At 45.2% G+C, this 22,673-nt stretch overlaps 1 protein-coding gene and 3 non-coding genes across 5 annotated transcripts in view; 2 read left to right on the forward strand and 2 right to left on the reverse strand.

The window, feature by feature from the left end:
- The window catches only part of ss (aryl hydrocarbon receptor spineless), a 252,363-nt gene that overhangs the window by 9,628 nt on the left and 220,062 nt on the right, over nucleotides 1-22,673 (reverse strand). For both annotated transcript variants that reach the window (XM_033473395.2, XM_076520512.1), the window contains exons 4-5: nucleotides 21,635-21,724; nucleotides 3,902-4,111 (exon numbers count right to left, since the gene is read on the reverse strand). In XM_033473395.2, coding sequence (XP_033329286.1) covers nucleotides 3,902-4,111; nucleotides 21,635-21,724 — 300 coding nt within the window. The remainder of the gene's footprint in view (nucleotides 1-3,901; nucleotides 4,112-21,634; nucleotides 21,725-22,673) is intronic.
- TRNAM-CAU (transfer RNA methionine (anticodon CAU)) lies at nucleotides 4,259-4,330 on the forward strand. The gene has a single exon. It is a non-coding gene; the product is annotated as a tRNA-Met (tRNA).
- On the reverse strand, nucleotides 4,661-4,732 carry TRNAM-CAU (transfer RNA methionine (anticodon CAU)). The gene has a single exon. It is a non-coding gene; the product is annotated as a tRNA-Met (tRNA).
- Nucleotides 6,194-6,265, forward strand: TRNAM-CAU (transfer RNA methionine (anticodon CAU)). Its single transcript has one exon. It is a non-coding gene; the product is annotated as a tRNA-Met (tRNA).

The raw sequence follows: 22,673 nt of genomic DNA on the forward strand, positions 1-22,673 counted from the left end.
GTATGCGGCAGAGTCTACTGTGGCGGAGCCAAGAAATTACGTTCGAGGAATCTGCTAAGTGGACTCGGTGAACGGAGCCCGTTGCTAAGTATGACCCTTTAGGCCCGCGATAGCCTCCTGCGCGAGACGGAGGAATCGGGGAGCAGGAGCCCCCCCTCTGTAGAAACGTCGGCGTTATAATCTTACACGAAATGAGAGAGCGAAAAAAATATACAAACACGCAGAGTTTAATGCAACTTCCGGGCAAGAAAAAGCCTCCGTAATTCCATCGACCAGATACCGGAGAGGAAAAAAAACGCGGTAATTACAGTTGGACGGGGAAAAACCACCCTTTTCCCCCGCAATTAAGTTCCATTATCGCGAGCCGCGGGGTTAAATACGGCTCTCGGTGGCAATTATGAAAATTTGATGTCGTAAAAATCCGATCGATAGCTCGCGACGACGTGCCCTCTCGCGACGCTCGATCGAGCGTTCCAGATCCTTGCGGGAACAAGGGGGATCGGGAGACAGAAGGGTGGCGGGGTGAGGAGCGGCTGGCTAGGTTTTCACGGGATAACAAATGCACGGAAGACAGCAGCACGAAAACTCCTCCGCGGGCCAAAGTATCATCCGTGATCGCGTGACCGCGTGTTTCAATGAATGAACGAGAGCTGCGTACTCGTGGAATGCGCCTCGAACTGCGAGCTGGCATGCGAGATACACTGAACTTCGAGGATCTAGACGGTTTTTGGCGGGAAACTGACCAATAGCCGGCATTCCGTTCTGCAGCCTTGCTAACTTCCAGCTAAATCGGTGATCAGCGCCATTGATAAAACGATCCTAACATTCTCGAAGCTGTTCGACAGACAATAATAATAATAATAATAACGCTATTTTTTTAATTACTTCGAAGCGAGGAGAACCTCATCTAGATAACCCCATCCTCCAATGCGAGTAATTGAAAACATCACTTTCCTTTCTTGTCCCAATGGACCTGGTTGCAGAACATTCTTTTCTTAGTCGAGGTCTAAGTGGTCTTTTAACCCCTTAGCTTACAGTGTCGTGTCAGAGACGTGGCAAGTCGACCGGGTCAAGCATAAACAAGTCGTATCAGAGACGCGATATACTGACCGGGACATACATCGACAAGACGTGTCAGAGACGTTACATTTGGCCGTGCCAAGTGCGAATAAAACGTCTCAGAGACGTTGTAGAGACGCGCACGATATTCGTTTTCTTTACCGCATTCGTAACTGCAGACTTACTTTTTAAGGGAAATTGTAGAAGTACCCTTCACAATGTATTCGAAACGAAAAATGAGCGTTGAAGAGGACAGTGAGACACGTGATGATAGTGATAATATCACCAGCAATGATTACGCAGGTTTTTTAGGTAGCAATAGTGACAGTGATAGCGACTTTTTACGTATTTTACGAAAACGTTATAAGCAATTGATGATTGAAGATGATACCGATGATGCAGATTATTATCAATAATCAGAGTTGTGGATTTGGAAGGAAAAAGATGATCAACCGAAAATCTGGAAGTATACTGGAGCTTCCGCGAATAAAAGAGGCAACTTTAGATCACTTGAATACAAGCAAAAAGGAAACAGACGCTTTTAATATAATATTTAATAGCGTATTTTTGGAGAGTATTGTAACGGAGACGAATCGATACGCGGAACAAGTAATAAGCTCTGAAAATGACAGACGAAGAATATCATACATACGATTGAAGATTATTAAATTTTTGTCAAATTTATTAAGACGATGATATTCATAACTATCTGTTTATTCATAAATTAAAATAAAAATGTCATTAATAATATTATCAATAATTTGAGACAGTAAATCTTTCTTGTTCGTTGATCAATCGATCGTAATTATTTATCGGACATCTTGCAACGTAAAGTTAACTGCACCGTACACATGTATATAAAAATCATAAGACGTCTGCGATTCGCACAACTTCTAACGCTCAGCCAAACCGTGAATGGTCCGACGTGTGACCGACCTTGTTGTCGTTTATGGCACGCGCTATTGGAAATGAAATCGTAAGGCAAAGGGTTAATGCAGCACAGACGAGCTTCTCTCGATGCGATCGGATTTATAGTTTACTTATTCACGTATGAAATGGTCTTCGCTTTCATAGACGTTTCTTCGGGGTTGAAAGTTTATAAAAATCCCCGTGGTCTCGTACCACAAAGAAAAATTGAGAAATCTTTGTCAATCCGTGTTCTTGTACCGTGTCAGTTAAAGATTTCTCAATGTTTCTGTACGGTACAAGACCACGGAGGTTTTCAAGCTTTCAACCCCGAAGAAACGTCTATGAAAGCACAGACCGTTTCATACGTGAATAAGTAAACTATAAATCCGAGCGCATCGAGGGAAGCTCATCGGTGCTGCATTAAAAGACGACGCCGAAGAAACGAATCTAAACAATAGCAGCTAAGAAAAGTATGCTCAGCGGCCAGATTCATTGGTGCAAAAAAGGAAACGTGTGTTTTCAATTACTCGCACTCGAGGATGATTTATAAGGCGGAAGATCGCCGGATAAAAATGCCGGATTCGATTCTCTTTTTCGTGGGGCCGCGCAAGTCGGCCACTGGCAAATGACTTGTTCTTTCTGCGGCCGGTACGAGCAGGAAAGGACAAAGAACAGGACGATCCGAGGCGCGACTGGAAAAAAGCAATTACCCGGAACAGAAGGAAACAGACAGACGACGCGGCGGAGAGGGAGCCGCCTCCTCTCTCTTTTCCTTTACGGCAGTGAAATTATTAATTACTGTTTTGTATGCCGAGCGTGAAGAAGTCCTCGCCGCGGCGCGGCGCGGCGCGCTCGCAATGCATCGCGGCCGCCTGCACTTTTGCTGCTCCCGTTGGATGCACCGTTGCCAAACAGACAAGGCAAGCCTTCCGTCGCGATTATTTAACTCGAGTGTCTGTCCATCGACAGCGGCACCGAGCCGAGCCGAATCGTTGCCAAAATAGCGTCGAGTCAAAATATAATATTATAATACAGGGTTCCCCGGAAAGAATCATCCGATTTCAAAAATTTATATTTTAAAAAATTACACACAGAAAATTATAATTCAAACACGAATATAACGGGAAAATGTGCGAGTTTTACTTTTTATTATTTTTTTCTCATGTACCAAACCGTTGGATTGGTCGCAGTTTATCCGATAATATGGTTCTACACAGTTGGCCTCCGAGATCACCCGACCTAACCCCATGCGACTTCTTCCTTTGGGGATTTGTGAAGGATCTTGTCTTTGTACCACCTTTACCTACAAGTGTAAATGAACTGAAAAAACGCATTTGCGATGCTGTACAAACAATAACCAGAGATACATTACACCGTGTTTGGCAAGAACTTTCATATCGCAATGATATCATACGTGTAACGAAAGGAAGTCATATTGAACACTTGTAAACAAAAACTCACACATTTCCCGTTATATTCGTGTTTCAATTATAATTTTCTGTGTGTAATTTTTTAAAATATAAATTTTTGAAATCGGATGATTCTTTCCGGGGAACCCTGTATAATATCACATTAGGCTATTATCAATCATAATACAATATAATACCAAGTCGAGTCATAAATAACTCCAGTAAATAACTCTATTGTTCGCATCTATTCGCTACGAGCCACCGGGACAAACGAATATTTGCTTCCACTAAATGGACAATTATTCTATTTTGGAATGAATAGGATAAAAAGAACAACAAACATAAGTAAACAAAAATACAAAATGAATAACCTCGATGTAGCCTAAATCTGACAAAAACGCCCAAGTGGAGAGGGTAATTTTTAGAGCTTTCGAAAGCTCGAAAAGAAAGCTTTCGAGAAAGATCGAGCACAGCTAGCAAGATCTATCGATCGTCGAAACAGTTTTTGGGCCCGACGGGCTTACCAGGAAGCCGGAAGTGTTGTCCAGGAGGCACCGGAATCGGACGGTGAAGCTGCGCTCAAGAAGATGGCTGTGCTGCGGCGAAAGGGCGTCGTGAAGGGGCAGACTGGCGCTCTCGGTAGGCAGAAAAGAGTTCCACATCAGCTGCCGTTGCAATTCCTCTCGATCCTCGCTATGCACCAGCTCGTAGACACTCTGGTGCACGATGTCGGACTGCAACAAGAGACATTCGTTTTCTTAGACGATAAGGCCGCTCGCGCACGTGACAGGGAATATGGCAAGAGAAAGGCGGGACAGTTCCGAAGGATCGGAAAATAGATTTTCCAAGGAAAACGCAATATTTCCGCAAGGTGTCCAACAAGCAGAGTGGCGCAGTGGAAGCGTGCTGGGCCCATAACCCAGAGGTCCGTGGATCGAAACCACGCTCTGCTAAGTGGTCATTAAAATTTTTTTTTCTTTTCTACTTTTATCTGCCCCCTCGAGCTGCTTTAGCCGAAGAATTACACAATTTGGCTCAAGTTTCATGAATATTTAATGTATGTAAATATTAATCGCAGCTTTAAAAATAGTATTTTTATTTCAGCGCGAGCCGTGGGGGTTGCGCGCGCGACGTTCACTAGCGTGTGACATAAATTACGTGATTTATAATTAATCGAATATTTATTTAGATCGTTCGGTGCGCGCAGTTTCCTCGTGGATAGTGTGTCGGTGCGTGTGTCGCGTTTAGAAAAAAAAAAAAATAAATAAAAAATTTACTTCAACTAGCAGAGCATGGTTTCGATCCACGGACCTCTGGGTTATGGGCCCAGCACGCTTCCACTGCGCCACTCTGCTTCTATGGGAACCGTTTCCCTATCATTTTACACGTGATTAGATGGAAAATTGTTTTTTTTCTCGAGCTGTCTAATTTTTTAAGCAGCATAATTATAGCACCGCGGCATTTTGTTTTATTGCAGATCGTTTTTGCATAATTCTCTGCACGTCTAGATTGCAAATTATTTATTGTTTAGTCGTTTAATGATTCTAGTGCTATATTAAAATATTTCTTTATTGTAAAATGATAAATTATGCAAGTACAGTAAATTCTCGCAAATTGTCCTTCAGCTTTTAAACGAGAATAGACAATTTAGGAAGAGGGGATACGATTGTTCGAGGCTCGCGGCTCGAACAATCGTATCTCTTCTCCCCATTTTCATTTACAAGCTGAAGAACGATTCGAGAGAGTTTACTGCATCGTTAATACTTTAACTGCCGCGCCAGTAACTTCAAAACTTGAACAAAATGAAAGTATCTTGTTTAATAAAATTAAAATTACTTTGTCAACATTCTTACGTTTCGCAGATCCTAATTAAATTAGGAAGATATAATGGATTAGTGTAAAACAATTTTCAAATATTATTTAATAAAATTGAAATTACTTTGTTAACATTCTTACGTTTCGCAGATCCTAATCAAATTAGGAAGATATAATGGATTAGTGTAAAACAATTTTCAAATATTATTTAATAAAATTGAAACTACTTTGTCAACATTCTTACGTTTCGCAGATCCTAATTAAATTAGGAAGACATAATGGATTAGTGTAAAACAATTTTCAAATATTATTTAATAAAATTGAAATTACTTTGTCAACATTCTTACGTTTCGCAGATCCTAATCAAATTAGGAAGATATAACGGATTAGCGTAAAACAATTTTCAAATCCGAGTAAATAATTCCGTCACCCACACATGAGTAACGCGATAGTTAAAGTGTTAATACATTTCAACAAATTTCATATCGAAGCATATGTTTATGCGATATTAACAATTTAATGTCCGCTCACATAACACGTGTGCAATGCTTTAATAATTACATAGGCGATTGCTTTAATAATTATCACACGAAGGAAAAATATTAAATTTATTGTATTAAATATTTCGTTATTGTTCTTGTTGTTTCTATTTTGTTTTATGTGTATATTCGCACATGTTGAATTATTTCATGAATTTACATAAATATTGCTGGCCTCTGGCGACGTTTGATCGCGTAGAAGTGTTAACTGCGCGAAACTAACATTAATAACAAATATTGAAAATATATAGCTGATCGAATAAAAACAACTACAAATAGTTTGCTTTTCGAGCAGGTGAACATTAATTCACTGCGACAGTATTTAAGCAGAAAGTTTCGAACATGCCAGGAATGTAGCGAAATTGTACGTATACGTTAATTGCCACAATTGGATAGTATTGATTTCTCCCACTGTGTTCCGGCAGTGGTCACATTTCAACTTAAAAAGCCTCTAGTCACAACAGCAGAGTGGCGCAGTGGAAGCGTGCTGGGCCCATAACCCAGAGGTCCGTGGATCGAAACCACGCTCTGCTATGATACTCGATCATCAATTTTTTTTTGCAAATTTTTCCGTCGCCTCGTCGTATATCATCTTGCCGACACTCTGCAACATTTTACAATTTTTTTCTCTAAAGTATTCGCCTTAAAAATGACTAAAAACCTCTAACCATCGCGTCGCATGAAATTAGATATCTCGCTCGAAATCACTCGAATTTGCAGAATACGAATTTTGCTCGATAAAAACATTCTTCACGCTGCTAATCGTGCACCGCAGATCAGCTAATCGCGTTCGCAGATAAGAATATCGCCGCGAACAATCGCGTTCCGAAAATCGTCCGATCTTCGTCGCACAAAAAGCATCCCTCCGCTCGTTGGCCCATCGAGCCGGGCTTAAAATCAGCAATGCAAATTCCCCGCGGAATGAACGAAAATTTCTTTCGAGCACAGTATCGTTCATCTCGAGCCCCGAAGCCTGAAAGTCCTTATGACTCACACAGGGACCCGCGCGCACCCTCTAATCCGTCGATCTAAAAATCCTTCGAGCAAGAGGCGTACTTGGTCTCTCACCCCCTCGCAGCGAATCAAGGAACCCGCACCCCCGAACACCGGTGACAGTCCCCGAACAGAACCCCGGAATGGCGCGGGGTTGGGGTTGCGGGGCGGGAGAAGCGACGGGCCAGGGGCGTGGCGGGGGAGGCAGGGGGAAGGGACAGAGAGGTAGCCGTGGCATTATTTCAGGAAATATCTGATCGGTCGTGACGTCGCAACGGCGACATAGGCGCGCATACGGCACATGTAGCTACACGTGTCCGACGCACTTTATCGCGCATAATTAATCCGGCCTAGCAGCGACGGACGATGAGCCCGTGTGCACGAGAAACCCATAGTTTCCTCGTTCCTTGGTCCGAGCGAAACGAACAAAAGGACTAAACCGGTCTCTCTTTCTCTCTCTCGTTCCCTCCCGTTCCCTCTCGTTCCCTCCTCCCGTTCCCGTTCCACGGCGAACAAGGACGGAGAACGCGTACGAGCCTCGCGATCGGTCGATCGTTTCGCGAACGCAACCCCCGAGGAGCCAGGCTAGAAAATAGATCGAATTAACAGGTCTGCTCGTTCCGAGGCCACGCTCTGTGTCCGGCCTTCGACGCCACGAATAATGTAATAAATCAGCCGGTGGAAATGATACCGACCGCTGCTACGTGTACGCTGCCCCGTAGAAATAGGAAGTCCAGCAGATGCTGCGGACCGTGGCTCTTATCTGCTCGAGGGTTGCCGATTTTTCCGATTCAGGGTGGGAACCGAGGGAGCTCGTTACTTCAGGGCTTGGAACTTTCGACTGGTCGCTTCAGCGAGGCGGCGGAGCGTCGGGAAAAATTCGCCGATGTGATGCAGAATCACAGATGTAAATTACAGACTGTCGATTGCAGGCTCTAAGAGGGTGTAAAGAGAGGTCACTGATGAAGGATTCTGGATACCAGGTTTCGTAATTCGCAGCTACGGAGCAGCTTTAGTATTTGTAAATCATAGCGTGGTTCATGGGGAGCGGGAAAGATTGCCGATGAAATTGATTATTCTTTCGCGGGGGTAGCTATTCGAGGCTGAAGAGTGCTCGAAGACGTGGGCTGTACGCGAATCTGTAGGAATTTAACGCTTTCGCGCTTGGACGATCATTCCGAGGCGTTGTTGGAACTTATTATAGTTATTTCTCATTAATTCGCGAAAAGATGGCGCATGAAAGTGGTCAATTTGGGACAATTGCAAGGAATTTGCGATTTTTTTATAGTTACCGATTGTCAACGACTATGAAAACGAGACGCAAGCCTCGAATAATCGTATATCCTCTCTCCGAATTGTCCAGTTTTGGGCGCGATCCGAGCGCGAATTAGGGAGAAATTACTGTGGTTGCCTAACAGTCGCGTCCAGACCGCGGATCTGTATGCAAAATAAAAACGATCTTCATCGATTGCAACAAACGCGAGACAAATAGAAATTTCTCTCTTTCCCTTTTAAATAACTGTGCCAAGTTGAGAATAATACGGGATGTTCTTAAATTCTTTTAATATTTTCACCGTTCGAAATTTCGCCTATCCACTTTTCTTATAAATGCATAAAATTCGCGGTCTAATGATAATATTATTGAATACAATGTTGCTGTGGATGATGAGATATAGACAAGCATCATTGCGTTTAAATAACAGCCGCAAGCTAATACGAAATATTGGGAGAGACGGAATTCTCTAGCTCATAACTTGTGTCTTATTTTCATTCGACTTATGTTTTCTACGATTAACATTGACAATTTTTATTTTGCATAAAGATCTGCTATCTGGTAATCACAGTTCAACGGGCCGAACGCTATAGTCACATTTTCTCTTCACAAATTTTCCATTTTTGGGCGCGATTCGAGCGCGAATTAGAGAGAAATTGTCGTACATCCTTTTTCAAAAGAATTTTAAAGCACTGAAATTTGGTACATACAGTAAATTTTCGCTAATTGACGCTCAAGTTCCAATCAAAACTGGACAATTTTGGAAGCAGAGATATGAGCCTCGCGGCTCGTTTTTATACTTATCAATTGTCATCTACTATAAAAATCAAGCAGCACAAGATTCGAATAATCATACCTCTTCATCCCAAATTGTCCATTTTTGTGCGCACGAATTAGGGAAAAATTACCATACATCCTTTTTCAAAAGAATTTTAAAGAAATTTTTAGAAATTCTCTCTAATTAACGCTCTACTCTTCCAAACAAAACTGGACAATTTTAGAAGCAAAGATTCAATTTTAATCGAGCCTCGCGGCTCGTTTTTATAGTCACCAACTGTCAACAACTATAAAAATCGAGCAGCGAGGCTCCAACAATCGTACCTCCTCATCCCAAATTGTCCATTCCTGTTTCCAAGGGAAACATAACGTCAATTAGGGAGAATTTACCGTATTGCGACAATGATCTATAAAATGCGGAACACTGCAGAAAGTCATTAAAAATACCGTAAGAAAGGGTAGCAGTAAAATTGGAAGGCAGGAACCGCCAGGCTCCCAGGAAGAGGGAACAGCAGCGTTTTCGCGTCGGAGCGCGGAATTGTCGCGTCGGGACATTAACTGGCCGGGGCTCGGCTTAACCGGGAATAATATAATAAATCACGCGATAGAAGGGAACGGTAGCTTTCGAGGTACGCTGCATTTCCGATAGGCGGAACAGTGTAGCTGCGCCTTCTCGTACTGTTCTGTTCGTGTCCGCGGCGCACGGATCTCACGACTTCCATGTTACTCACACCGTGTCCGTGTGTTACGATATTACGCCGGACGATAATGGGATGCTGGGGCTGGTTTAGTAGACATTTTTGTATTTTCGCGCGGATCGTCCCGGCTTCCCAGAAATATCCATCGACTCGGGCCACGGACGTGTAAAAGAGAAATCGGTAATCAGCGCGCGATGCTTGACGTACACACTCGTCAGCTCCAACTGAAATCCACAGGTCAATAATATGTCGAGTGTTCCACGTACTTTACGTACGCTTCGCACACTTTTTACTAAACATTATATTCCATTTTTAACCCTTTGCACTCGAGCGGCGACTCTGAGCGCGACTCTGACCATCAAAAGTTGGTATACTATTTTTCTAAAATCGTTGTAAGAGCATCAAATTCGTTTGTACTTAACAAAAAAAAAAATGTTAATATTGTGTTGTGTTTGCCAATAGGCTAAAAAGAATGTTAAATTTGCGTTGTACTTGATAATTGGCTAAAGAAAGATATTAAAATTGCGTTGTGCTTGCCAATAGGCTCGAGAAAATTGTTGAAATTGTGCTGTACTTGCTAAAAGGCAAGAAAAATGGTTAAAATTGTGTCGTACTTGCCAATAGGCTCAAAAAAGAATGTTAAGATCGCATTGTACTTGCCAACAGGCTAAAAAAGAATCTTAAAATTGCATTGTGCTTGCCAATAGACTACAAAAAATATTACAATTCCATTGTACTTGCCAATAGGCTAAAAAAAGAATGTTAACATTGCACTATACTTGCCAATAGACTCAATTATCATATGCATAAATCGTAATGAATTGTATAAAGTAAAAATACCGTAGATCAGAAAGCATGTTTTCTAATTCAAACAGCTTCGACTGCTTCGTTGAAGCATGCTACAACTATAAAAAAAATGCTGGAATCGTGTCGAAGTATCCGTGAACTTGGTAGTAAAACATCTCGCTCGCGACGACAACATTCAAAGAATTAAATGGCGATAATTTTAACAACAATACAGCTAAAGTATTCCCTCGCTGAACAAGCCCCAGCTTACAATTTTTAACTCTACTGTGAACGAACAAGACAAGCACTACAATGCAGTATCGTTGCAACGAAGAGAACCGCGTGAACGCAAAAATTGTACGCGGTGTTACTTCGTGTGCATTGCGACGCCCTAGAGTGGAAGGCAGCGATAAGCGAGTCAGGGAAAATCTGGCAGAAAACGCGCACCAAAGGATCGCGCGGGGGTGTCTAACGGAGATCCGGGGAAATCGGGCGTGAAATGGGACCACGGCGATAGCGCGTGCATTAATAAAACGCGAAAATAGCGTGGACATCATGGAAAGCTCATTAGCCGGGGCGTCGAGTCGGGTCGAAGGGAGCGGGGCGAGCAAGGGGAACACGAGGAACACGGGTTCCCGCGTCGCGGGCAGCTCGACGCCCATAAAACTCGATCTCTCAATAAATATAGGAACGCGCAGCGGAGTCGCCGGTGTCTCGGTGAAGGGGCCCCATTGCTCCACGGGGTCCGATACTCCGATGGGATTCAGTCCCGGCCGGGGCCCCCGGGTTTCCCCGGTCTAGTCGCAACCCCGCTGCGCGTTCCGTTTGCTCTAATTTTAATTAAAGGGTTCTACACAGGATTTCCGTGGTAATCGAGCAGCCGGTGCTGCGGCCCATACTTCATTGGGACACAGTGGACGTGTAATTGCTCCGCGTTTGCCCTTTATCCCGCCCCGCCAACATGGCCCCGGCCAATTTTATTCCCGTCCGCGTATATCAAGCCTCCGCGGCCGCGCGACCGCGCACCGACGCACGTGTAATTTTCATTAATACATGATTTATCCCGGCCTATCGTGATTTATGGAATTACAGGGACGCCCCCTTGTCGTCGCGGACCCTGTCAATTGGGACAGTCGCGCGGAATCCCCGGAAAGGTTGGACGAACGCGGGGCCAGCCGCAGAATCTAATGGAACAACCGGTCGACGCTGAAGCAAAGTACAGTGATCGTAGAATTATACGAGATAGATCAACGAAGTTTAACGAAAATGTAACAGGACTCTTTCTCGAAGATTGCAGTCGATCAACGAACTGCGGTAAGTTCGTGTACTACAATTGCCAACTCAAAGAGCTGCTCTCAATTCAATCGAGGACATCTGCAATAGCAGCATCGAACTAAAAATCGTCCACAACACGATTGTTATGCAATGAAGTTGTGTTTGATATTCGAGTGATATCTTTATTGTTTCTACCGCGAACGTAAAAACTGTCGAACTTTAATAATAGAGATAAAGCGTGAAATGGACGAAATACGAACGGAGATCCTCGGCTCCGAAAAATCGCGAGGGCATCGTCCCCGTTAAAATTGTGGCCGCGATCGGCACTGCTGCGTTCGCCTTTCCAGGAACGCAACGCTGTAATTAAAAAACGTTCAATCGGCCGTTGCATAGCGCGGCGGTCTTGTTAATAGAATTTTATTAAGGCGGGTGTGCTCGTTTCGGCGTGGTGCCGTAGAACCGTGGCGCGGCGCGGCGCGGCGCGGCGCGCGGCGTGCAAAAATTCGTTGACCCCACCCTGTGCTCTTCCCTTCATCGGTCCCCCTGCCCCTCGATTCCGCCGGGCCCCTCGTCGTCCTTTATTTTTCCCCCCGCAGAGGTTTCGCTCACATTTATTTTTCCCCTGCGAAGGAGCGCGTGCGCGCGCGAGCGCGAGCGCGGCCGGTTACCCAACGACGACGGGCGGTTTGCCGGTAAGGTCCGGTAACGTTTGTTACCATTGCTCGTTTAAATAATCTCGAAACATGCATCCGCGGGACGGAGCGGCCGAGTCGTGGATGGCTTTACGATCGGCCCTCGTCGTTAATTAAGAGCTTGTAATTATTTAGTGGAGACGCTAGCGCACCCCCGCCGGCATCGAAGCGGTCCCGCTCCCTTGGCAGACTTGATTTACATTCCTGCGAAGAATGCGAAAGGCCTCGCCTTCCTTTGCTCCATTTTCTTTTTTTATACCACCCCGGCCACCCACCCACCCCTCCTCCACCTCGTCCCTGTCCCGTTCCCTCTCGTTTCGTCCTCTCCACGGCCCTCCCCTCGATCTACGAGGACGACAGAATCACGCGACTACGGGGATCATCACGATGACTTTTCGATCTCTCTTGTATCGCGTAGTTGAGCGTTACGAGGTGCTCGTGGGAGGTCGCTCGGCTTTTTAAAACCCTCCCCCCATCCCTGCGAGTCGTTTCGATCTCCTTTGTACCGCGTTCTCGAATGGTACGGCGTGCGCTAAAGACGATCCGGCGAGGCGCTTGGATTAATTAACGAGTGATCTGCGCGCGTGGCGTAACTTTGCAGCGAGATTCCGCGTGCTAATTTTAGTCGGTCTTTGTACGGGGACTGAAAGGGTGCTTAACAGAGTCTGTCGGTGTTAGCAAATTGGCCGAAACTGCTCTCCGCGTGGCAGAGGAAGGCTCCTCGAGCTCGATAATACAGTAATGTCTCCCTAACTGACGCTCAGATTGTCCGCAAAACTGGACAATTTGGGGAGAAGGAGATACGATTATTCGAGCCTTGCGATTCGTTTTTATGGTCACGAATTGTCAGCAATTATAAAAACAAGCCGCAGGACTCGAATAATCGTATCTGCTCTTCCCAAATCGTCCATTTTTGTGGACAATCCGAGCGTCAGTTAGAGAGACATTACTGTAAATCGGATAATTATTCCGATACAATTACGCTTCATAATTACTTTAGTTTTTGACACAATCGCCTTTCCAGCTTGAGACCGGCGAACACATTGAACTCTGGCAAAACGAGTCACAATTTTATGCAGAATTTAACCCGTGCGGGGATTTTCGCTGATGCACGAATCATCCGAGAACCGACGATCGGTCTTCAATTACATAGAAATACCATAAAATCGATCGATTCATCCGATGAACGAAGAATCGAGGGAAATGAAAAGAAGAAACGAAAGGTCAAGGTTACGTATATGTATACCGGGTAACGCCGAGGTTTCTACGATCGGCAGATTTCGAAGGACGCGAGGACGAGCGATTTTTCGGTTTTGAAAGAGAGCCGGGCAGATTCGCGGGCCTGCGGATCAGAGCGAGAGGAGTAACGGCGAGGTGTCGGAAACTGAGAAAAGGGTTGATCGGAGTGGCCGACCGTAAAGCACCGCCTACATCTTGTCGCGTCAGGGGCCCCGAGAGAAGACAGGACGGATACCGTGGAACGGATTGCGCGTCGATCTTGTCCACGTAAATCCCGACGCTCTTGCGATCCACGCCGGCGATAAATCAGCCGGGACGCCGGGTGAAATCGACGGAAACACGATTCGGCGCGATCAAAGGACCCTCTACAAATTGAAACAAATCAGCCGGCTAATAATAATTAATCCGCGGGCCGCATTAATTATCGAAAGCCGTGGCAGCGGCGCTGCATGGTGTGGCCTGCCGTGGAATGGCGTGGCGATGCCGATGCCATGGTGCGCGTCGTCCAAGCCGCCCCCTGCCCGCTCGCATGAAAACCTCCTTACGGGGCCCGAGCACGAACACGCGCGCGTTTTTGCGCGGATACGAGCGACCGGCGCGGCGTGGCGTAAGGCGTAAGGCGTGCGCGATAATGCGAGCCGGAACGCGGCGATACCGAAACTTGAGCTCTCAATTACGCCCGAGAGTTATGACGCGCCCTTACACCCCCTCGGTTTATCCTCTTTGTATCCAACTTCCAACGGGGTCAGGAACGCCGTGGAGAAGCGAAAAAGAGAGAGAGAGAGAGAGAGAGAGAGAGAGAGAGAGAGAGAGAGCGAGATAGACCCGGGCCACGTCGGCGGGGACCGCCTCGGGCCCGCAGCCTGATCGCGTCTTCATTAGCGGCTATTAATTGTCAAAATCTGCCACATAATTCAGCGCGTGCGAACCGGACCGGCGCTGTATTTAAACTTAACGCGATCAATTGATTTCTATGGGGAGCAGACTGCCCGAGGGCCCGCGGGCCCCTTCGGACCCTCGTCTGTGCCGCCAGGATGCGCTACGGAATACTAAATGCCCGGCGATTCGTCTCGAGCCTCTCACGCGCTACGATCTGCTCTGACCCAGGCTAAACCTCGCTCCGTCAATATTCTACGTTCCTGCCAGTCTGCTCGAATCGTCGGCAAAGAGTCCGATATGTAGATCAGCGTTGATCTCGAAGAAATAGGTTCGCGGACATGCTCCATTCAAAGTATGCTCCATTTGCTTCAATGCACTTTTACAAACGAGATTTTAACGCATAGATGGCTTTGATCTTTCGAATCAATAAACTCTGATATCGAATTCTTCAGACTGTCTTCGTTTTCACGCTGTTTAGCCCGTAAAAACTGTTCTAAATGTTTAACCGTTTTAGTGCCGGGCGAAAAAGAGGCGCTTATGCGAATATAACCGGCCGAATTTTACGATTTTACTAGGATTTCGAAAAAGGCTCATAAAAACCAAACGAAAAGCAATATTTACATAATTGAAAAAGCAGTGTATCAAGGACAAAATGGAGAATAAAACGGCGACGCTAATTTTTTCTCTCGCAATGAAATTAGACTATTTGTAACGTATTTGTTTATTTATAACGCTACAAGGTGCGGGCCGATATATCGGCTCTGGCACTTTTCGCCAGTGCAGCGAGGGCCGATATATCGGCCTCCGACACTAAAAGGGTTAAAAGAATGAAAGTCGGTTGGCGAAAGATCCGGCGAATAAACTGGGTGCTGCGAAATTTCATATTTCAGTTCATTTAATTTCGCAATTGTTTTGTGCGACGTATTCGGCCGAGCGTCGTCGCGGAGAAGTATAAAAAAATTAAACGTTGCATTCGTATCCTCGCGAAATTCAAAGCAAATAACAAAATGGAACGTTTTCGAGAAAATCTTCTTCGTAGAAACGCGACTCTGGCAATGGACAGAGTGCGACTATAAACGAGGTTATGCCAAAAGGGAAAGCATAACGAAAACAAACAGATAGACGTTCGCATGTGCAGAAAATCCGACATTTCATATGCACCAACCTAACAGCCACGGCTACCACGAAGTCGCACTTTGAACTGCTGTCTTACAGCTTGTCCAAGGAACAGCTGTTTCGACTCGCACAGTGTCTATCACAGCATTTGCTCCACAACCTTGTACACCCCGCCCAGATGATCGGCTATAAATCAGCGCGGTCGATCGAAATGCTTGCGAATTTGCAGCAGCGAAAGCTTCGAAGCCGCCGGAGTTTACGCAATTGTTCAAAACACGGATCTGTCGCGAGACGAACGCAGCTCGGCCCGACCGAAGAAGGTTCGAGAAAGCCTGCGACGATTGTAATCGCGCCAGGAATTCTTCCGCCGCGGCGTCCAGATGCCAGGCCGCGTCAGATTTGCCCCGTTGGCGGGCCCGCGAGCGATAAGCACCCTTTGACCTTTCGGTTAAGTTATTACTTTTATCCGGCGCGGGTCACGGGCCGCATAAAGGCTCGTTGAGCATTGAATCGACTCTATCAGGCCAATTAAGCCGCGTGCCAACTCCGTGAACAATCGCGACCGTGCCGCCCCCCCCTCTGTCTCCTTCGCCGAGCCACCCCCCGTGGCCGAGGCTTTTTTTCCGCCCCTCCGCCATGCCGCCGCGGTGTTTCTCGCGTGAGATACCGAACTAAAGAGACCAGAGTCCCGGCTCGTGAATTACCGCGAGGAACGTTGCGGCCCCGACGCTGTCATTACGCGGTTTTTCCGTGGTTCGAACGGGGCGACCGTGGGGGGACTGTTGCCAGTCCTCCGGGCAGAGGGGGCCGCGCTTTCTGCGGAGTTACAGTGCCGTGTAATCGCGTCATCCGAAACGCCCCGCGATTACGTCGGCTCGGATACACGGTCATCGAGTCGGGAAATCATCGGATCCCCTCCCCTCCCCTCCTCCCCCCTCTGGCCGAGCTTAGGACTTACGATTTCTTTACATTACGTGGCCCCCGTGAACGCGTTTGCGTGCCTCGTCCCGTATCAATGGACGTCGCGACGCGGCCAACCCCCTTCATCCTTCGCTGAGCTGGGATGTGGACGCGCGGAGGCGTCGAACGTCCTGCTCGCGTCGTTCCGCGTCAATGTCCACCAAGATCGGTACTCGAAAGTCTAAACTTCGCTTTGCTGCACGGTCTACGGCTGTTCAGTTGCTGTGCTCGCGGTGGGTGCAATCTTTAAACTTGGAAGAAACGGTTAGGTTAACATTTTGACGACCTACTACTATCTGCTATTTTATGTCACAGTATTGAAACATTTTCCGCAGCCTCATTACATTGAGAATTAAAAGAAGAGACCGAAGGAATGTCGGGAAAAAAGATTTTATCCGCTTAGCTGCGTCGATCTATTTTTGAGATGAATTTTGCACGCGTTTTTATCGATCACACTGGACGCGGTTTCTTCCGGCGAGTTGTTCCAGAATTATTCTGAAATATGCGAAATTTATGAATATGTAATTTCACAAGTATTTTAACCTAAATCGTAGAGGTATTTATGTTGTAACATGTAAAACTGCCATTTCCTTATCACGTGTCTACACGTCGAAAGAAAGGGTTAGGTTAACACTTTGACGACCTACTACTATCTGCTATTTTATGTCACAGTATTGAAACATTTTCCGCAGCCTCATTACATTGAGAATTAAAAGAAGAGACCGAAGGAATGTCGGGAAAAAAGATTTTATCCGCTTAGCTGCGTCGATCTATTTTTGAGATGAATTTTGCACGCGTTTTTATCGATCACGCTGGGCGCAGTTTCTTCCGGCGAGTTGTTCCAGAATTATTCTGAAATATGCGAAATTTATGAATATGTAATTTCACAAGCATTCTAACCTAAATCGTAGAGGTATTTATGTTGTAACATGTAAAATTGCCATTTCCTTATGACGTGTCTACACGTCGTACATAACTAAAAGGTTAATAGGCTCAAGATCAGTTTAACCCTTAACTACTATCGTCTGTCTACGAGGTTAAATAATTGCTTATTCATTTGTCATAATATAATTGTAAGAAAAATCGTAAAAAAGAGAAATATTGAAATATTCGCATGAGTAAGTGCTATTTAATAATAGTGCTTCATTTCTTAATGAAGTAGTAATAATACTATTAATAATAATACTATAATAATACTATACTATACTATACTTCATTTCTTAATGAAGTAGTAATAATACTATAATAATACTATACTGTACTATACTTCATTTCTTAATGAAGTACTACTACTACTACTACTACTACTACTATACTACTAGTATAATATACTACTAGTATATAGTAATACTACTTCATTTCTTAATGAAGTAGTATTATCAATAGTATCATTAATATATTAATTAAATGAAATAGTATTTCCAAATAGTGTTTACTTGTATTTACTTATATTTCAATATTTGCTATTTCATGTCACACAAGTTCATAAAATTCTTGCCTCAAAAATTCCATAAAATTAAAGTAACTCATTCAATTAAACAAAAATTACGAAGCAAACTCATGTGGCATCAATTGCTTCTTCAACACTCGTAGCTCTTGCAAATCTTAATAAAATCAAGCAGAAGACTGAATTTAAAACGGGGAGATCTCCCCATTCGGTTGGCAAAGCGTCGATAAAACTATACCAATTTTGTTTAATTCAAAACGCGATGAAATTTCCATTGCAACAAGGGTCCGTTTTATTTCCTGAGATCCTGTGCCCCGGACAGTTAACGGAGGACATTGTAAAGCTCGGTGGTCGAAAGGGCAACGAAAGGCGAGACGAAAGTTCCCAGGGCCGGCCGGGGAAATCGCGGCATCGCTCATTAGACGCGATACACTTCGTTCCTCTTAAATATCCCGTAATCGGGACGAAAAATCATCGTTGCCCCGGGGCTGTCGTGACGTGTGTGTAAACCGTTTGCGTGCCCGGTTACATCTCAATGAATGCTAGACCAAAGTCCTCCACCGGAGGAATTATTCTAGCCGGCCGACCGGCCGGCTTCTCCTCCCTGCCCCTCGGCGGTCTTATATAAACAAATTACCCGTTAAATGCGATCGAGAGGCGAAACAACGCCGGGAGGGGAGACAAAGTAGGGGGACGGGAATTACGATAGGCGTGGTATCTCGAATAAGATTTAATGAGGTTTAACGTTCTTTAAGCACCACCTTCATTATGAAAGAGCCAGGGTCTTGCGCGGCCCCCGTTAACAACTCCCCTACGGGTGAAAAGTTTTTCCGTGTCGTCTTAATTTTTTATCCGCTCTCGCGTATCCGCGAGGAAATTCTGCCAGCTCTAATATATGAATAAAATGTAGCCGCTGGGAAAATGGCCGAGGGCGCGGTAAGGAAAAACGTGGTGGAGAAAATGGCCAAGAAAAATGTCGAGGATGCAGATATAAAAATGTGCTTTTTATTGGAACAGTGCGAGCGAATGGAGGGGTGCGGGTATAGGGGGGGAGCAGATTGTAGAAAGGAAGGTAAGTGTAGGGGTTGTCAAATGTTTAAGGGAAGTAGTACAGTATGCTGACGGTTGGATGTGAAGAATTGTAATTGGTTGTAAATTGAAGTATGGAGAATGTGAATGTGTAGATATACGTTGTAAATGAAGTCCATTTTTGGGCCTAGGGGTTGAAATAAGTAAGATATAGAACAACTAAAAATGTGATAGCGAAGAATAGCACCAAAAGTGCACAAGAAAAAATGTACCAGCAAAGAAACAGTCCAAGGGTGCAACTTTAACACAATATTTCATACAATATTGTATTTTATCACAATATTTAATACGATATTGTATTTTAACACAATATTTAACACAATACATATGAAATTTTCAACATGCATATAAGTTACCGAGATCTATTGTATAAAACGCATTTTTTAAATTTTCGTTATGGGCTCAGATAAAAAAGTTGGGAAAACATTTTTGTACGCTCATTTCATAGAAAACTCTAACATCTAAAGTATTCTTAAACTATAAAGAAAAAAAAGAAAAAAAAAAAAATCTCAAAAATGGTCAAGTCCTTTGAACCAATTTTAAAAAAGTTATACCCTTTGAAAAGACGTTAATGTACTTTCCGAGGCGACTGTATATATACATAATATTGTGTAATAATATATATATATATATATATATATATATATATATAATAATAATATATATAAATATATTATAAAATATGATAATATATATAGAATAATATATATAAATATATTATAAAATATAAATAAGATAATATAAATAATATGATTAGTATAAATAATATAAATATAATCATTCGTGGGTACCTAAAACATAAAGCCTGTGCCCTAACGACGCAAGGAGTTGAGTAAAATATGTATTAGAACGCTTCCCACGGGAACAACTTGGCCGGTCGTAAAAAAAGAACGCACACTAACAGGAAGATTTAGAGTACTTCGAGGCTTGTTAAAATCGCCTCTATCACCCGGTTCTTATCTCGCGCCACCAATAAACGTCCAAACGTTCGGGACAAGACCGTCCGAATTCATTGGCGCTCGTTTCTCCATTCCTTTTTCCCAGCGTTCAGACGTGGAAATCATGAAAGAGTCGGATTAACCGGAGAAAAAGCCATTCGCCTCGCTATCCGGAACAGAACGATACCGTTCAACCCCCGGGTGAACACACCGAAATGCGATCCTCGGGCACGCAAGCACGCACGCGAGTTTGCGCGACATGTTGCCGAGAAGAAAATGGCGAAGGGCATTACAGGGCGGGTGAGGAGGGAGGGGGGTGGGGGGTGGGGGCTGATGGGGGCCGCCGGGTACGCGGGGCGAGACGAAAAAAATGACGGATGATGATTTCCCGACGCGCACACGATGACTCTACGACAGAAACGCACGCGAACGCTTTTGTGCATAAGATCTAATTGCAGGAAACGACGGATGATGATTTTCCGATCCGATGATCCCGCCGCGAAGGGAAACCGCGTGACAATATCGCGTTCCTTGTAAACAAATTTCACGGGCCGATCGCTCGGAACCGTGGGCTTTTCTTCGTCCCACGGCTCCGCCGACGCCGGCGACCGCCATTACGGTCCTCGAGCTTATTGTTAACATTGTCTGAAAGTCGCTGGCGCCAGGAAGAAGAATGAATTAAACTAAGGAGCCTCGTAATGGGCCGAAGAATGGCTCGCTACTTTTGTCTCTCCGTGATACCGACGGAAAAAACGGAACACCGTTTTCATCGAGGTTTGGGCCTCGCGAGAACACAACTTTATCCGTTCAGATACGCAATCGTCCTCGATTGAAATGGACCGTAATTATACCATTTAAAATAACCTTGAACTAGGATCAACACGAGGGCTAAAAAGTGTCCCAGCAAGTGCCTGGAAATCCCAAGAAGGGTTGAAAAACGCAAGAAGAAGGAAACAGAAGTCTGTGGCCTCGAGCACGCGGTGTCCACCCCGTTGGACTGTGCCCGATTCAGGGCGTCGACCAATCTGCCCATTGGCGTCTCGGGACAAGTATGAAAACACTCCCCGAAATTCTTGCGGCATTACAGAGAGGGAGAGGGGAGGGATCGAAACAAAGTAATCCGCGACACGCGGAGGAGGACGAGCGATGGGGCTCGACGGTGTCGGAGAGCTCTCGTGGGCTCCTTTTGAAAAATGTACGTCCATCGGCCGGCCGAGGGTGAAGGGCGCGTTTCCGGGGGCGAAGGGGGACGACGGCTGCGTAAGCCCTGACACGTAGATCGAAGTTGACGGGCCTGGCGTGACCGGCGAGTGTTGGGTGTGGACACAAGTCGAGCGAAGATAAACCAACACCGAGGGGGCAGCCAGCCACTGTGCCTAGAATTATGGAGTAATGAGAGAACGGGGAGAAATATCACCGTTCCGGCGACTAAATACGTCGTTTCCCCGAGCACGGGGACACGCGATCGATGCTTCGATGATTCGTCAACTCCCGGACGCGGTATCATCGTCTTCCTGTTGCTTGCGGAGTAACCTTCGCCGAGAAAATTGGGTAATAGCTCGTCGGTGAACATCATGCGACGTTCGGCACACCCGTTCGCTAGAGCATTTGACGATGTTCGGAGCAGGTTTCGGAACGGTTTTGGCCGGCTTGCGACAACGCTGATAGATCACGGTTGGAGCGTTCGCGTGCTCGCGACGCGGCGACGTTTAGTAGGCTGGATTCTGTGTGCGGTCTCTACCTGATGGAAGCCAAGGTAACTTTCTATGCTGTGAGTGGCGAAGAACACCTCTCCGTCGCAGGTCAGGATGAGCAGGAACCCGTTCAGCGCCTGTAACACACGAATTCCATCGTCAAAATTGTTGCACCGTCTCGACTGTCAGCTTTCTACAATTATCGAGATATTTCGAGTCCCTGTGTTCGTAGATTATTCGAATTCCCGGTGTTTCGAAAGGTGAAAAAATCCTTCCCTGATAACCCAGAAAGCAGTCGAAAGAGAGAGAGAGAGAGAGAGAGAGAGAGGGCTCGTTTCCTTTCCGAAAACGCGGGCCCGGCTGAAAACGCTCCGGAAAGTTTTCCCATTTATCGACGTCCCGGCTCGCCGGCTTTCGAATACCAAAACGAGCCCGAAACTCGAACGTACGAATATCGAAGCCCGAAATATCCGTCCCAGTTTAAACGGCCGAGAGCTATACACCGCCGACCCGGGGAACCGTTTAAGCCCCGTCTACTCGCTTTGTTGCGGGCTGAGCCTGTATTGTTTTGTTTTATTTCGACCCGTTGCCGTAGGTGCCCGTGCCTGGCACGCCAGACAGCCTTTATATTGTTCGGAAATGCGAGGAGAGCCTCGCCTCTGCATCGGTGTCCTTCGATCCCGTCGGCTCTCTGCGATTTTCCCTTCATCGATCCGTCGCAATCGCAGAAAATCACGTACCCAGTTGCAAAATTCGTTTTTTTCCGAATCGTGCGACGTTAAATTCGAGCTGACGATGTCGCATTCGAAAGCTGGACTGTGGTCGTGTTTTGGCAAAATTCTCGAAGGTTTTAGCATTTTCCATGGTGGATTTTTTTATATATAAACACTTTTAAAATTATTTAATCAATCAATCAAATTATTTAAAATTTAATTTCTATCCATTTGCTTAATTTTATTAAGATTCGCAAGCGATAAGAATGTTGAAATAGTAATCGATGTCATGATTAAAATACCTTAATAAATTGATTAAAATATAATTAATTTATTAAAATACTTTCAACGTGTTAAACAGGGAATTTTATTT

This window comes from Megalopta genalis, chromosome 3 (assembly GCF_051020955.1).
Source record: "Megalopta genalis isolate 19385.01 chromosome 3, iyMegGena1_principal, whole genome shotgun sequence".
Lineage (NCBI taxonomy): Eukaryota > Metazoa > Arthropoda > Insecta > Hymenoptera > Halictidae > Megalopta > Megalopta genalis.